The sequence below is a fragment of the Halichondria panicea genome, chromosome 14 (genome assembly GCF_963675165.1).
Source record: "Halichondria panicea chromosome 14, odHalPani1.1, whole genome shotgun sequence".
Classification (NCBI taxonomy): Eukaryota; Metazoa; Porifera; class Demospongiae; order Suberitida; family Halichondriidae; genus Halichondria; species Halichondria panicea.
The window spans coordinates 1,204,425-1,219,703 of NC_087390.1; the positions used below are offsets into that span (position 1 = coordinate 1,204,425).

Sequence of the window (15,279 nt, forward strand, 5' to 3'; positions counted from 1 at the left end):
CTAACCATAACACATGCATGCATCCTTCTCCATGACCTTTGAGCTATAAATCCACATGGTTGCATACAGTTTAGCTAGCTAGCTCACAGCCTCTGCACTATACTAGTAGAGCCAAGGATTCAATCAGTAGCAATGAGCAAGTCAAAAGATAATGATGGTGAATTGACACATGCTCACACGTACACACAACAGAATAGTATCATTATTTTTCTTCTTCGGCAGCCTTGGCCAAGACGAAGGTTGTCAAGTACCTCATTGACACTAACCGACCTTACAGTACAAGTAAGTTGATCAATACTTAATATCGTAAATGCAATTTTTGTAGTTCATCATGCCTGCGGCAATATTTAATTATCGTGAAATTTATATTTAAATCATCCATCCGTTTTGCAGTTGACATCACGGCTAATCTGCACAAAGAATTTGGAAAAACGGTTAGTATGAAATATTGAAATAATAGTATTAAATGTCCGCTGTCTTTGTGCAGTGTGTACAGCGAGCGCTGGACCTCCTGGTGGTGGATGGGAAGGTCACGGAGAAGGTTCACGGGAGACAGAAAGTCTACTTTGCTAACCAGGTATGATTATTATATCCAAGGCATGTCCATTTAATACTGATACGTTGGTTGATCACAATAAGTTCGTCGTCTCTATACACTTCATGCATTTGTGTTAGGACAACTTCCCCGCTGTGAATGAGGCAGAGCTTAAGGAGATGGATCGCAGGATTGCTGAGTTGCACGAGACCGTCAAGAAAACATCTGCAGAGTGCCACAAGAAGGAAAATAGTAAGTAACACCTTACCTCACTGGAACTCAGCATTATTAATTCTGGCATTCTTAGCTTTGCCACATTGTTGTTGAAGAACGAAAATTAGCGTTTCAGTACAGTACACGAGGATGCAAACTCAATGCATGTATGCTACGATCATACGCACACTGTTTAATTCATTGTCCAGTACTCTCGTCTCTGACAAGCTCCCTCACCTCAGAAGATGCCAGCAAGCAACTCAAAGCACTCACTGCACAAGTTAGTATGGCGTGCACATGTAATAGCGTTTATTATGAGTTTATTTCATAGAGTTCAACAGCTAAAGCAAGTGCCATTATTAGTGGTCCTGTTTATGTTTGCGGGTGGCTGTATATAATGGCTATCCTCCTATAATATCACATGACAGAAATTAATGATGTACGCAGATTGCTATTAAATACAAAATCAATTGTCGTATAGAAGGTCGTTAGGAAATACTGTCCTACACATTATAATGCTGTGTGTGTGTGTGTGTGTGTGTGTGTGTGTGTGTGTGTGTGTGCGTGTGCGTGTGCGCGTGCGTGCGCGTGTGCGTGCGTGTGTGTGTGTGTGTGCGTGTGCGTGTGCGTGTGCGGTGTGTGTGTGTGTGTGTGTGTGTGTGTGTAGATATCTGAGATGAAGAGTAGACTGTGTGTGTGTGTGTAGATATCTGAGATGAAGAGTAGACTGGCTACCATTAAAGCTGGCACGGACTCAGTGACCCCAGAGGAGTCACTGAAGATCCACAAGAATCACGAGCAGTGCTTCAAGCAATGGAGGAAAAGAAAGAGAATGGTATACAATAGTACAGTAGAAATATTGTATAAGGTATGGAGGCTATTTTTAATTCTTGCTCGGAATTGTTGGTGCATGCATTCCATTCATCCAATCACATTGTCTCTGCCTGTACTTCTTGAAGAAACTATCTAATTACTGATTTTTCCCGAAATGTAATTTTGAGCATTCTTGAGTTAGGATTGTATAGGCCTTTTAAAAGTACTTATCTATAGCTGTGCTAAGTAGATCACTGCATGATCGCTTGATTCTATCAAAGTACTAAGTTTTGTTACTCGTGCAGGCTAACGATATGCTGGAGGCCATATTAGAGGGATATCCAAAATCAAAGAAACAGCTTTGTGTAAGTACAGTACATGATGACCTTGTGTGCACTTTACGAGTATCAGTGTGTATGTACACAGAGGAGGTCCGACAGGCGCGGTGCAGCTCAACAAGTAATTAGCCTCTGATTACTCTCAGCAAAACATACGACGTGGGAGGATAATTATTGTTGATTGCCTGAGCTGCACCGCGCCTGTCGTACCTCCTCTGGTATGTACAGCACCAATTAATTATTATTAATTAATTAATTAAGAATTAATTATTATGCTAACACTTGTAATACCATGGTTACAGGAGGAGGTTGGAATCGAGACTGACGAGGAGTCTGGTGTCAAGCTTCCCGGGAAATAGAGTATCATCTCCTCACACACTCCTCACTCAGACTATTGGCAACAACAGTTCACTATCTCGATCCTCTATCAACAGTTATCTCATGTTCTAATTATTCTATTATTTACGTTTATTCCATGATTCTATACATACAATTATATCACCACGAGTTTTATCTTTATGAACTTCTGATATCATGATCATTTATTGAGGCATTTCTCATTATTATACGTCACACGATTTTGGTGGTTTACCACTTCAGCCTCATAGTGGACACTCTCTTTTAACCAAAAAATTAATGTGTGTACAGTAACACCATGATACGTATTATAATTATGATTGGCATTATGTACACATAATTATAATTATATAGATACAAAAAACAACAATTTAAAATATTAGTGTTCACAGTAGGGAGCTATAGCTCAGGGACATAGATCACTAGATAGTGTCATTCGGTTACACTCTGGTCTCCTCTGCACTATGGTATCCATACGACCAAACAGTATGTACACTCCACCTGCATGGTGAGAGGGGAGGGAGGGGAAATACCAGCACTGCAGTGCGGTTTGATTTCAGGTATATATAATACTATTTATTGTCGATTGTCTGAGGATAGTGTACAGTCACAACACATAATTCCAGCAGTACAGAATGCGTTTAATCGTCCATAAATTTCAGCCTATATAATTATAATTATGAGATCATCGCTGCATGCACTGTGATCGCTATAGCAGAGCAGCTATCGACTGGTTCGAAGAATCACAGGCCAGGAAGCCTATACCAAAGTTGGAGAGCAGCACACAATGTTAATTTAATGCTTTGACATTCAGGTCTGTGCATACATGCAGTACATAGCTGAACAAATACCGTATAGCGGGTAATTTTCGTGGGGTAAAATATTCATTATTTTCGTGGGCAAGCTGGCCTCCACGAAATTTTAACGTAAGCGTGGCTTACCGGAACGTATGAATGCAGTGCAGGCAACGAAATTATTACTCACGAAAACCACCGTTTTTCGAGTTGAACTAAGTTTTTACCCCACAAAAATTACCCGCTATACGGTATTAGATTCTAGCCAATTAATGCCTACGTATAATTATATATACAAGCTTAGTCTAGAGGACCTGCTCACCTGTGTGTATGTAGAGCACCCTTCGTCCCTTGAACACAGAGGGGTTCTTGCTCATCTCCCCCACCATGCCTAGGTAACTCTTGACAGTGAACATAGGGTCCATCACTATACCAGTAGAGCTCATCACTTCAACTATAGCATCTGCAGATAATTATTATTATTAATAATATTAACAGTGGAAAATGATTGCCGGAGAACAAAGTCTTGGTTGCTATACAAAGGTGGTCTTTGTTGAGAGGTTGTTTTGTACCTACTGAACAATGTGTACAATTAAACTAGGGACAAGCAAATAATTATCATTAATTAATTAGGTATTAGTGAAATCATTAATAATTATTTAGAGCTAATTACTAAACAGGCTGTCATGCAGATTCAGCCAAGGGGAAGAAGTTGGATTGTTATTTCAAGGACTGCCATTACGGTATCTGGCTGTAGCCTCACCCAACTCTGCATCTGTTGACTGTGAGAGGCCTAGCCCTATATAGTCCATCACTGGATTGACCAGCTCCTCAGGGCGTACACGACCTGTCAGTCCCATGTCCCTCAGGCACTCCTTCAGGTGGGCGTACAGCCCGGCAGGGTCCGTCCAGTACAGTGACACACAGTGGATCCTAGGAGGGGCAGAGAGGGTAATTTTTCAATGGTACACATTTTCGTAACATGCACCCCCAGTAAATACACAGTAAAAAATGTATGCCATCATTTTCATACAACTTTAAAATGTTTCAAATGAATGGCATATACTTATAATATAGTAGAAAATCAACCCATAGATACCAGGGTGTCATACAGGATTTTGAAGTAGAGGGGGGAAATGAGAAAAATAACTAGAAAATGTTGCTAAAAAAAGGTCAACTATTGTTTCATATCAGCTATGGACACTCAGTCATAATTGAAGGGGGGGGGGAATTGGAGCTGGGGGGATATCCCCCTCCCCCCCTGTATGACACCCTGCATAATTATACGTACGTGGTTAGCTGTACGTAAGTACAGTGTGCACTACATCACGAGTGAACAGTGTATGAATGAATGAATGGGATGATGGATGGTCTCACTTTAGTTTTGAACCGGTGAGGTAGTTAGCAATGGCCAGCCCACACGCTGTCCCCACTGAACCACCAGCTACGAATATATCGTCAAAATTATCATGAAGACCCTGAAAAATATAATAATACATAAAAAAAATACAACCTCAATTTAGACGTTCTTTAAATGTACATTATGTTAATAGCAATTTGTGTTGAGTACTATGTGAGATTGCATGACTCTAATAAACTTTCAAAAAACTCTCATATATAATTATACACGTGTACCTGTCCCATCATTTCACTGAATACGTCCATCCACGCCCACGCTCCGAGTGTGTTGGAGCCTCCCTTGGGAATCGTGTACACTTTGTGACCTTCTGACCTACATCACCACGACAACACATACACTGTACAATACAATGTATCGTATAGCTCCAAAAAAAGTAAAATTTAAGATCATTCCAAATAATATGTACCGTTTTTTCTTGGCGAATTTTTCCATCTGTCCATGAATTTCGTCTATCTGATCGTCAAATGACATGTCATCTCTCAGGGGATACACAATGAAGTGAGTTCCTACCAGCCTCATCAAGAGCGCGTTGCCTTGACAACTAACATCTTTAGGTTCCTAGAATCCATGATGATATAACATTACTGTAACGTAAATATCTCTTTAGTATATTATCGTAGGAAATTCTGGAAATGCAAAGAAAGTTAGATCCGAAATTAAACACAGTTTGTTGGATTACGTACCCTCACAGAATTATCAAAGTCCAGTATAAAGACGTACGGCTCCAGCCCCACCTCTCTGGCAGCCATGGCAGTTGCTCGAGCATGGTTGGAATCAAACCCACCAAACGTGATCACCATGTCACAGCCTTGCTCCAGAGCATCCGCAAACAGAAACTCAAGCTTCCTCACCTGAAGCATAAATAAGATCCCAAGTGTATGGCAAGTGTACTTTACCCCACTCTTCCATTACTATCCCCCAGTTCATCTCTGATGTACGGACACACAATGTGAAACATAGAACTCACAAAGAGCTTCTTTTATGAGATAGACGCAATTTATGGGATGGCAAAGATAGCTAACAAAATTGGTAGACTAATGCACCTGTCAATTGATATGTATCAATTGACATCGAGGCTGCCCCCAGATGCGTGGTGCAGTTAAATTATGCAAATCCCCACCTATGCCCGTACTGGGGGAGGTGGGGCTTGCCATTGATAGGTGCATAAGTGTGTCCAATCAATCCACTTCGATACTAGATCTAGTCTACTGTAACACAGAAACGCGGCAGTATTTTGCACACCCAATAATCAGACCTTATTTCCAGAGAGGGTGCATCCGGACAAGTCCTCCCTCTTGATACCAACCTCAAAGCCGTCGGGAACACCCGGAGGAGACCACTTGTGAATGGGGGTGGGGCTCATACTAAGCTGTGGACAAAGTTAAGAGCTCATAGCGATTATGTTGTGAATATCTCTTAAGTATAATACGGAAATATTGATACTAGATGTACTAGATGTTCGGTCAACGCTTCGGTAAGATATACCAGTGGTGTAAATATGCACAGCACTCTGTTGCTGCTATTCTCACCTTGACATAGTTCTTGGGGACCAGCTTGAGGTCCTTGGCCCAGTCAGGTGGGTTGTAGGGATGTGTGCCCCCATATTGCACAGCAGACATGTGAGGACTGGCCATGTTGCTGTGTATATTATAGTCTAGTCACAGTCATATATATATTGCATGCTAGGTCTGGCCAGGGGTACGGATCGCCGCAGTTAAATCTATCAGTAATGAATTCATTCCAAAATTGCACTACAAATAATTTTTTTTTATGTACACAAAAAAATACAAATCCTCTTTACTCTACATGCATAAACTTCTACCTAGATCATAGATCTGTATTTACAGTAGTTGTTTGTTAAACTTTATAGTTCCCTGCACTCAGTTCTTGATGCAACTCTTCAGTCAGTGGCACGTACGACTGCCCTCGCAACAGGAAGAGTGGGTCAGACACTCGACTAGCATCGAATCCCTCGTTCCTCAGCTTGACCTTCTGGAGTTTAAACGTCCCCGTAACATCTGCACATTTGATGAGCCTCACAAAGAGAGGAACAGCATAGGCAGGGAGAGAACGACGCAACAGTGAGGGTAGCGTAGAGAGATCGATTGTATCAGTGGTCCCAGCAATGGCAGCCATTCCAGCTCTGCCTTCAACCCCAGGGATTTCGACACCATACACGACAACATCGGTCATCTCCAGCACAGTACCAATGTGACACTCCACTTCCGCCGTAGATACATTCTCACCCTTCCAGCGAAAAGTATCTCCAAAACGATCGCAAAAGTACACCCATCCGTATTCATCGATCTTCAAAATGTCGCCAGTCTTGTAGAATAAGTCGCCTTTCTTAAATACATCTGTGAGTATTTTTTTCTGAGAGTTGTCATCACTTCGATAGCCTGGGAACGGAGCCGTCTTTGTTATTTCACAAACCAATTCCCCTGGTTCATTGAAATCGCAATCCACGCAGAAACCTTTATCGTCACGGATATAATCCATTGTATCTTTGTGAAGTTTGAGAAAGTGAGGATTTAAACTGGAGGGAGTAATTGGAGAAATGCAGCCCACGGATCCTGGTTTACCTCCCACGTTAACTAACGCTATATTTCCTTCAGTGGACGCATACAACTCAAGAATAAGAGGCACTTTAAAACGACGCTGAAACTCGATCCAAATCTCCTTTCTTAGACCGACTGAGAAGTTGACTCGAACTTTGTGTTGTTCATCTGTCGGCTTTGGTGGCTGGGCAACGAGGTAGCGACACAGCTCGCCAATACTACACACCATCTGTATAGTGAGGGAAGGTAAAGTAACGTAGGATATAATCTCATCTAGTACTCGTACCGTATTACTAGAATATTTTGCGAATGAAAAACCTTTGCGAATGAGCCCAAATCAGCAGAAAATTTGACCTTTTGTGATCTAACTATTGTATTCTGGCAAGGATCGTGTGTATTTACTAGACTAGTACATATTTAGGTTTTGCGATTTTATTCCGGAATTGCCAGTAGATTTTGAAGCAAAGTGAATGCCATGGTAGACAGCTAGGCACCACCAGTACTTATAACTGTACAGTTACTTGCACAATAGGAAGCTAACACAAGGGTTAGTGGTCAGAGAGGGAACTTACTGTGCAGTTGTATTTGGCACAGTCAGTCCAAAAGTTTTTGGCAGAAAATTTCCTCCTAATGACGAGAGTACAGCCAGCGCTCATCATGACTCCGCCACAGTGGAAGAGGCCGTGGGAATGATAGAGTGGCAGGATGGAGTACATGACGTCCCTCTGGGTCACCTTGGCAGCATATATGAAGTATATTGAAGATGGATAAAGCCTGGGAGAGCATAATAATGGTATAGTAATTATCAGTTAATTCCGCATGCAGAAATTTAAACTGCAAAATACAAAAACCTCCAAGTCTTTAATTGGTACAACCTGAGGTCTATATACTGCATTGAAAATGACCTTGCTGCTAATTAACTTCAATCAAGTTACAGTAATTTCACATAGGGCTAGGGCATAAAGTAGCCTCGAACCAGGTCACTATATAAAGGTCGTTTTTTCCCCTTCTTACGAGCCTGGGTTCAAGGCTAGGCAAACGGAACAAAAGGTCATTCTTTATATATGCAAACAGTACTCCCCTGGCCAATGAATATACAAACATTATCATGCAGTTACTCCCACAATTGTCATCTCAAGCCATAATTATTATATATGCAATCACCTATTGTCTGGTACTTTGCATGCCTTGGGTAGACCAGTAGTACCAGACGTGTATATGTACGCCGCCGTATCTGCACAGAGAAATGGTAGCCTATGATAATTATAATACAGTCCATGCACTTGATAAGTCATTTGTACACTGAGGGAAGGTTGTGTACTATTCAGAATGGCCAAAGTGAAGCATCTTTAAACGGCCATAACTTTAGTTCCGTAGGTCCAATCACTAAAATCAAAAGACTTAGTTCATTTTGGGCCTGCTTTTTACTTTTAGTTTTGTTGGTCCAATGACGTTATTTTTAGGATTTTCTGAAAGCTTAGATTGAACTCGTTTAGATGGTATCTTAAAATCAAAAGTATAAATTTGGCCTGTTTTTGATAAAATACCATGGCCCATGTCATGCATGGTATTCTTCCAAAAATGGGAAATTATCACCCGTTCCAAATTTGAAATATGAGCAGCTCCTTCTAAGCTTTCAAAATCATAAAATCATTGAATTTTGATCTCCAGAACTCTAACTACAGAGCCAACTCAAGTACTCTAAATGTCCAGGGAGGAGAATCAAGTGTAAATGATAATTTGTGCCAAGTTCTCGATTATTATAGGGGATGGCAAAGTAAAGAATAGTATTACAAGATTGGCTATACCTTTACCACTCTTGTCCTTCCTCAATGGTGGTGGGTCTTTAGATACACCCTCCAAAACACTCGCCAGGTTCTTGCACTCACTGAAACAACTCTCGCCACAGACACTGTAACACATCGTCTTCACTTTAGGGTCCACTTCATCAAGTACTTCTTCAACAGCTTGCGACAGCGATGCAGTAAATATGACACCAACGGCTTCGACCACATTGACACAGTGTGTGAGTGATGCTCCACGCAGGTTATTATTGAGCAGTGCTGAGATAACTCCAATCTTCTCCAAGCCAAGATACACTGCAAAAGACTCGGCAGAATTCTCCAGAAATAGAGCAATGCAATCACCTTTTTTGAGACCAAGTGAGCGAAAATAATTTGCAATTTGATTAATGTACTCCTCAAGCTCCTTGAAGGTCAAACTTCGATCTGGTTTACCGTCCAGCCCGATCTCAATTATGGCTGGTTTGTTTGGGTACTTTCCAGCAGTCTCGGTCAAAATGTTGTATGTCATTTTATTTTCAGCGGCGATTCGTTTTCTGTCAGCAGTCATCTTGATGCCATAGCTCAGAAGCCTATAAAATCACGTCAATGGAGATATAAGGGTTATTATTAAGCAAGAGATCTACCGATAGTCAAAACGTAACAAAATTGATGATCGCACAAAAGCTGTCTCCCTTTTGCCTGCATACCTAAGATCCCTGGGCAGTGTGTGGTATGCCAGTATGCAGTACTGGAGTCCACCCATGAACAGGAACTGGCCAACTGCCACCAGGAGTGAGCTCCATACTGAGAGCCCACCAAACCAGCAGAGCACAATAGCAAGAGCCACTGACAGCAGGAACGCTGTGCGAGGAAACTTCACTCCTTTCTTCTGAAAGAAAGTTGCCATTCTCACAAGAAGACTGTGTGAGTCCTGGAGTGTTGACACATTGACCTTAGCTATGAATTAATGCGTGGGTGGTTTGTTGTTTCGAGATTTATATTAGCCTCGATTCCAGGCCGCGAATCGAGGCTAGATTTATATACTGGCAGCACCATGCACATTCAACATATCAAAGTGACTTAAATTCATGTATTAATAATTATTTATATGCACTGCACATAGAGAAATTGAATAAGAGCTGGAACAGACATATCTGATATAATTATATAATAGTTAGAGTCCTAAATAATGCTTTATATTGGTGATTTCACTTTGGGGTGACCGCTCTCAGAGCTCATCAGCTGTGAGGAGAAGAGGGACAAGGTCATGAGCATAATTACAAGCAATCGATAAATGTGCAATAAAAATTTATAATGATAAGCACATATTCACACACCAATGTAGAAGAAAAAAGTTTCCAATGTAGGAAAAAAAGGCTTAATCTTTTTGGTAAATTTACCATAATAATTATTTTGTGCAAAACAAGCACATTGACACTCCTAATGTAAGCAAAAATTGCGTTTATTAAACTTTTTATTGTATCGACCTTTACCACAATGCATGCACAATAATGGTAAGCGTATCCTGTACTAGTGACTCCAGTGCGTGCGTACCTGACCCGCCCACTGAGGCTCTGTGGGTTTTCGTCCTACTCCTTGTGGTTCGCACCGTCTCCTTAGCCTCTCGAACGTCAATGTCGAACCAGGGCAGCTCAAACTCACTGCATGCAGTCAATGACAAATAATTATAACAGAGGAGGGTGACATTTCAGGAATGAGCAGCTACAGTACAGTACATGTGTATGTATGCATCTCTATGCTAAATGTGAAGCGCTTGGGAGTATGGTAGATCTTAATCTTTGGTAGATCTTACTGTAATGAAACAAAGAAACTGAAAATAGGACACCACCTCAATAACCTTTTATCTATTCAGACTTTTAATGAAGCATCTTTGAACAACCAGTTCTGTTGGTCCAATACATTTTGGGCCTGGTTTTGACAAAATATCATGGGCTAATCGCTATATATAGTTCATGGTCTTTTTCGAGAAATTACAGACCATTGAGATTTGAGCATAGATAGAACAGACCCACTCACTCACCTTGGTTTGATGACTGGTAATGGCCTTCCAAACGCACTCACAGTCACAGTGTCCATCACTTCAATGGTGTCAACTAAAGAGAGAGAAATAAACAACCAACAAACAGTGAAGCAATGACAAGGAATATTGAATCCTAGTATTCAAGCCACTAATTGTCAGCATTTTTTTACTTATTGATAATTAATCCCAAAACTATAGTCTAAGCCATAGATGTGTTATTATCACAGGCACTTGTGTACACTTTCATACACTTGTGTGAGCCTAATCTACCCGAGGTCTAACCAATCAAGCACCAACCTTGAGGTCTAACCAATCAAGCACCAACCTACGCCATGTTACTACTACCAATACCACATACAGTATTTAGTGGGTAATTTTCGTTGGTGAAAAGGTTCATACAAACCAATTCATTGGGATGCAGAACTTATAATTTCGCAGATTTAATTTTCGAATTAATGCTCTAATACGAAAAATTAGACTCTACGAAAATAACCCGTTCTTTGGTAAATGTAGAAAATGACTCCATTCCATAATCATGGACTCACTCTCAGAGAAATGTGGGATGAAGGTTGCCAGAGGTTTCTCTTTCTTGTCTGTCCCCTTTTCTCCACTCTTCATGTTGTATTTCCGCAAGAGGTCGTTGTGCTCGCGTAAAGTTCGTGCCCTCTGCATGTCCCATCTGGAGGGAGTATGAAATCCATAATAAATATTGTATCAGATTAATTATCAAAATAAATACCTTTTCCTTCTTTTCTCCTCCTCTTCAGGTTTTTTGTGTCGTCTGTTGAACAACTCATCTGACAAATCCTACAGCCGATTGGAAAAAAAAATTCAATACATATTTACGTAAAAAGAGCACGTAAAGAAATGTACAAGGCTAGTACTAATGCCGAAAATAGGTACTAAGGAAAACCAAAGCAAGTCTATAGCTTAAAACAAAGTAACACAAGCATAAGCATTAACTATCTCTAAGCAAAGCACAAAATACAGTATAGCGGGTAACTTTCGTGAGGTAAAATTCGTCTGAAATTTTACCCACCGAAAACGTTTTACCGGAAAGCGTGCAAAAGAAATTTTTTACTCACGAAAATCACTGCTGTTTAAGTTTAACGAATTTTTTTACCCCACAAAAATTACCCGCTATATGGTATACAATTAATTCCTCACCTCACAATCGGCAGTTGTTTCTGGCATAGACTCTGCCACAGTACATGACCTCCACAGTGGTGTTTGAATCGGTTGAGCATCCATCAGCTCTCTCTCATTCAGCGACACGTCACATTCACTCATCGGTGTTTCAGGCTCATGGTTGGGAAGGGGGGAGTGCTCAGAACGGGATCCATTCCGCTGTTTCGGAACGGACAATTCAAGACCTTGGTACTCGAAATCAGTTCGTAGCTCACGTAAATGTTTTGCCCGTTTGCGAGGAGATTTCTCGTCTTTGTCCGTCTCTTTTAACTTTCTCTTGTGAGAGCGTTTTGCTGAGCTGTCATTGCAGGGAGAGCCAGCCCTGGACGACGGTCTCGATCTACTGCGACTGCCGGCAGGCTCGACGGAAGAACTGCGACTTTGCCCTCCCAATTCCGTGGCAATAATCGATTCTCGTCTCGTTAGATGTGCTCTGGTAGGAGTAGAGAGAGAGTTAGGAGCAGCAAGGGTGGTTGGGGAAGTGAGGGGGGAGTCAGCGTCTCCTTGTTTTAACCGAGAGTGCTTTTGAAGGATAGCAAGTCTTCGCTCCATTCGTTCTAGACGTGCTTCAAGCTGCACGAAAAAAAAACAATATTCATGAAAGAACATGATATCCAGCTCTAGTGTAAACACTCTTGTAAATACATGGAAGGGGAAACCCCACATGAATATTAAATTGTGTAAAGCGAACGTATAAAATGCAAGACACTGAGTTCACCTAGTTACCTGCTCTTTTTCTTTCTTGACAGCGTTCATATCTTTGTCCTTCTCGTGAAGCTGCTCTTGTTGATCTCGGATTAGAGCGACTTGAAGTCCCACCACTCGGCGGAGATGACCCACAACCGACGGTTCACTCCTCTCCTTTCCTATACTCTCCCTGAGCCGTAATAAATCAGACCTTGCATTGAGTAAAGTGTTAGTGTCTTCATCCTGACTGCTCAAGTTTATTGCATGAATGTTAGAAAGCTGTAACACTTCTGGTCGATCCGGTGCTCGTGCGTAGCTGTGTTCTTTGATAACTAGCATCGTTTTCTCAAACTCGAGTACTGCTGGTATTAGCTCTTGCCGTCTAAGAAGGCCCAGCATACACGTAGGTGAGTAACAACGCTTCAGGCTCACAGAGCATGGTTTTAGGCTTACTGTGACTTCTTGTTTAGCCTTTGAAGCTTCCTCAGTAAGCTTTTCAGGTGTCGTAGTCGTCTTTTCTTCATTTTCCGAGCCTGTCATTGACATTTCTTGAGTAGAGAAGGCTATGAGAGCACCAAACAAAGGCTTCTCTAGCTTTCTTTATCAACAGTGCCACATGTTAGAGTCACGTGTGTACATAGTACAGGTGAACCACCTATTTTAATTAAATGATCTTTCATTTTGATCTCAGGAACCTAGTGTACTGTAGTACACTGTACAGTACACGTGTATGGCTGAAGGCAGTGAAGCACTGGGCCATCATGCAAGGCTACTTACAAAGACGGAAGAGGAACACTTGAAAAGAGACAGCCAAACTATTACAGACTTCAAACGTAACAAACTCGAACAGGAAGCAAAGAAAAACTGGGATTTATTTTATAAGCGAAATGCGACGAATTTCTTCAAAGATCGTCACTGGATAACGAGAGAGTTTCCAGAACTTGTACAGCAGTCATGTGATCAGTCATGTGATGGGTCTTCGAGGAAATGTGTCCTGCTTGAGACTGGGTGTGGTGTGGGGAATACTGTGTTCCCCCTATTGGAGGAGAACCCTCACTTGTTTGTGTATGCCTGTGACTTCTCCCCGAGAGCTATTGAGTTTGTTAAGGTACACAATTACCTTAACAATAATTACCGCATTTTACACATAGCAATGTGTCTGTAATGGTATTAATTTGCATATTCTAGCGTTTGTTAACGAGGTTATTATACAACTATTAGAGTTGCTCCATGGGTCTCTTAGTTGTCGCATGAATAACATTAATTTTAAACGCCCATGAATTATTTATAAAGTATACCTGTCCTCACAGATACGTCGATTCTCTGTGAGGTATACGTTTACTTCTTCAACTTATAAATAAAACTAAATCATAAAATTAAAAAATATCATTATATTATGTACTCCCTCCCCATGCATAGGCACACCATGGTTACAATGGAGACAGCTGCACAGCATTCGTGTGTGATCTAACCAAGGACAGTCTAGAGGAGACTGTTCCTAGAGACAGTGTGGATGTGGTCAGCATGTTCTTTGTGCTCTCGGCAATCTCACCAGAGAAGATGACAACGGTGCTGCAGAATATACTAGCAGTGAGTGTGGTCACATGTTTCTACATTTGTGGCAGGCTATTGTATATTGTAAACATTGGGGCAGAAACTGTTTGCCTCTTATAATGGCCACCCTGAAGAAAGGTCAACTGTGATATTATAAACGCCAGGCATCCAGGTCCCAAATGAACAATTTGTGTACAAAACAGCCCTCAACAAAGAAAGACCACCTCTGTATGATGGCCAACACTTTATTGTCCAAAAGTTCCCATTAACTATTCGTATACATTTAGATTGTGTTGATTTTCAATGTGAAAGTTGTGCTTGTACTCATTTCAGTTTTACATCTTGATGGACATACCCTATTTTATCGTGTAGGTGATGAAGCCTGGAGGGTGCCTATTGTTCCGCGACTATGGCCTCTACGATCATGCCATGCTCAGATTTGCCAGAGGGCATAAGATTTCCGATAACTTCTACGTCCGTCAAGACGGGACTAGGGCTTACTATTTCTCTGAAGGTAAAGTAGTTTATGACATACAATTCATGTTATGTAGCATTAATAGACTAGTTGCACTGTAAACAAAATACTTATATAATGCCTGCATTATTAGCTTTCTGCAAATTTATGGACCGATACTGCTTATCCTTTCATTGAATGTCAGATAACTAACTGCTAACTGCTAGCTGAATGTACGTACGTGCATATTCCGTAGTTACCTGTGTTAGAGTCATGTAATTGACTCACTGGTTGTTTTTGTCCATGCAGAAATGCTCTCTGCTGTGATGACAGAGGCTGGCTTCATTATTCAAGAGAGACGATATGTACAGAAAGAAACAGTGAACTTTAAGGAGGACATTTGTGTACCACGAATATTCCTTCAGGGTAGATTTGTCAAACCAATTATTTGTGATGCAGAAAGTTGACGATACAATTATTATCATGTCTAATTATTGTGTGCACGTGAACCTCTGACCATTAACATAATTTTATATTGCATAG

The 15,279-nt window shown here is 41.1% G+C and overlaps 5 protein-coding genes across 6 annotated transcripts; 2 read left to right on the forward strand and 3 right to left on the reverse strand.

Moving 5' to 3' along the window:
• Nucleotides 1–2,456, forward strand: LOC135347352 (homologous-pairing protein 2 homolog). 2 transcript variants are annotated; one of them, XM_064545311.1, is made up of 9 exons: nt 1–157; nt 223–282; nt 394–434; nt 488–577; nt 676–787; nt 958–1,028; nt 1,455–1,583; nt 1,867–1,926; nt 2,202–2,456. In XM_064545311.1, the coding sequence occupies exons 1-9, from the start codon at nt 133–135 to the stop codon at nt 2,256–2,258; spliced, it is 645 nt and encodes a 214-aa protein (XP_064401381.1). In that variant the 5' UTR covers nt 1–132; the 3' UTR covers nt 2,259–2,456. The 2 variants fall into 2 exon arrangements, with proteins under 2 accessions (XP_064401381.1, XP_064401382.1); XM_064545312.1 differs by lacking the exons at nt 1–157; nt 223–282 and having other exon boundaries at nt 843–1,028.
• A 60-nt stretch (nt 2,457–2,516) lies between these two features.
• Nucleotides 2,517–6,181, reverse strand: LOC135347345 (uncharacterized). The gene is made up of 9 exons (XM_064545302.1): nt 6,000–6,181; nt 5,726–5,839; nt 5,154–5,321; nt 4,877–5,028; nt 4,686–4,782; nt 4,428–4,528; nt 3,814–3,983; nt 3,373–3,513; nt 2,517–2,757 (listed from the first exon to the last, which is right to left on the reverse strand). Exons 1-9 carry the CDS (start codon nt 6,102–6,104, stop codon nt 2,663–2,665), a joined length of 1,143 nt encoding a protein of 380 aa, XP_064401372.1. The 5' UTR covers nt 6,105–6,181; the 3' UTR covers nt 2,517–2,662.
• A 27-nt stretch (nt 6,182–6,208) lies between these two features.
• LOC135347342 (long-chain fatty acid transport protein 4-like) lies at nt 6,209–9,793 on the reverse strand. The gene is made up of 5 exons (XM_064545297.1): nt 9,520–9,793; nt 8,837–9,402; nt 8,193–8,262; nt 7,601–7,802; nt 6,209–7,257 (listed from the first exon to the last, which is right to left on the reverse strand). Exons 1-5 carry the CDS (start codon nt 9,717–9,719, stop codon nt 6,328–6,330), a joined length of 1,968 nt encoding a protein of 655 aa, XP_064401367.1. The 5' UTR covers nt 9,720–9,793; the 3' UTR covers nt 6,209–6,327.
• A 95-nt stretch (nt 9,794–9,888) lies between these two features.
• LOC135347344 (male-specific lethal 1 homolog) lies at nt 9,889–13,372 on the reverse strand. Its single transcript, XM_064545301.1, has 7 exons — nt 12,768–13,372; nt 12,021–12,614; nt 11,593–11,660; nt 11,399–11,532; nt 10,854–10,926; nt 10,367–10,473; nt 9,889–10,054 (listed from the first exon to the last, which is right to left on the reverse strand). The coding sequence occupies exons 1-7, from the start codon at nt 13,272–13,274 to the stop codon at nt 10,041–10,043; spliced, it is 1,497 nt and encodes a 498-aa protein (XP_064401371.1). The 5' UTR covers nt 13,275–13,372; the 3' UTR covers nt 9,889–10,040.
• On the forward strand, nt 13,363–15,235 carry LOC135347350 (tRNA N(3)-methylcytidine methyltransferase METTL6-like). The gene is made up of 4 exons (XM_064545309.1): nt 13,363–13,836; nt 14,148–14,318; nt 14,655–14,796; nt 15,046–15,235. The coding sequence occupies exons 1-4, from the start codon at nt 13,459–13,461 to the stop codon at nt 15,201–15,203; spliced, it is 849 nt and encodes a 282-aa protein (XP_064401379.1). The 5' UTR covers nt 13,363–13,458; the 3' UTR covers nt 15,204–15,235.
• The last annotated feature ends 44 nt before the right edge of the window (nt 15,236–15,279 follow it).

What these genes read in the sequence shown, in the direction of transcription:
- LOC135347352 (XM_064545311.1), top strand. Translation starts at nt 133, where the DNA reads ATGAGCAAGTCAAAAGATAATGATG. An exon ending in CAAGTCAAAAGATAATGATG is followed by an intron (nt 158 to 222) that starts GTGAATTGACAC and finishes CTTCTTCGGCAG; the next exon opens with CCTTGGCCAAGACGAAGGTT. An exon ending in GGAGGAAAAGAAAGAGAATG is followed by an intron (nt 1,584 to 1,866) that starts GTATACAATAGT and finishes TTACTCGTGCAG; the next exon opens with GCTAACGATATGCTGGAGGC.
- LOC135347345 (XM_064545302.1), bottom strand. Translation starts at nt 6,104, where the DNA reads ATGGCCAGTCCTCACATGTCTGCTGTGCAATATGGGGGCACACATCCC. An exon ending in TCCCCAAGAACTATGTCAAG is followed by an intron (nt 5,840 to 5,999) that starts GTGAGAATAGCA and finishes CTTTGTCCACAG; the next exon opens with CTTAGTATGAGCCCCACCCC. An exon ending in CTCACCGGTTCAAAACTAAA is followed by an intron (nt 3,984 to 4,427) that starts GTGAGACCATCC and finishes TGCCCCTCCTAG; the next exon opens with GATCCACTGTGTGTCACTGT.
- LOC135347350 (XM_064545309.1), top strand. Translation starts at nt 13,459, where the DNA reads ATGGCTGAAGGCAGTGAAGCACTGGGCCATCATGCAAGGCTACTTACA. An exon ending in GAGCTATTGAGTTTGTTAAG is followed by an intron (nt 13,837 to 14,147) that starts GTACACAATTAC and finishes CCCCATGCATAG; the next exon opens with GCACACCATGGTTACAATGG. An exon ending in GGCTTACTATTTCTCTGAAG is followed by an intron (nt 14,797 to 15,045) that starts GTAAAGTAGTTT and finishes TTGTCCATGCAG; the next exon opens with AAATGCTCTCTGCTGTGATG.
- LOC135347344 (XM_064545301.1), bottom strand. Translation starts at nt 13,274, where the DNA reads ATGTCAATGACAGGCTCGGAAAATGAAGAAAAGACGACTACGACACCT. An exon ending in TCAAGAAAGAAAAAGAGCAG is followed by an intron (nt 12,615 to 12,767) that starts GTAACTAGGTGA and finishes TTTTTCGTGCAG; the next exon opens with CTTGAAGCACGTCTAGAACG. An exon ending in CATCCCACATTTCTCTGAGA is followed by an intron (nt 10,927 to 11,398) that starts GTGAGTCCATGA and finishes CTCTCTCTTTAG; the next exon opens with TTGACACCATTGAAGTGATG.
- LOC135347342 (XM_064545297.1), bottom strand. Translation starts at nt 9,719, where the DNA reads ATGGCAACTTTCTTTCAGAAGAAAGGAGTGAAGTTTCCTCGCACAGCG. An exon ending in GAAGGACAAGAGTGGTAAAG is followed by an intron (nt 8,263 to 8,836) that starts GTATAGCCAATC and finishes TTCTCTGTGCAG; the next exon opens with ATACGGCGGCGTACATATAC. An exon ending in GTGCCAAATACAACTGCACA is followed by an intron (nt 7,258 to 7,600) that starts GTAAGTTCCCTC and finishes CTCACTATACAG; the next exon opens with ATGGTGTGTAGTATTGGCGA.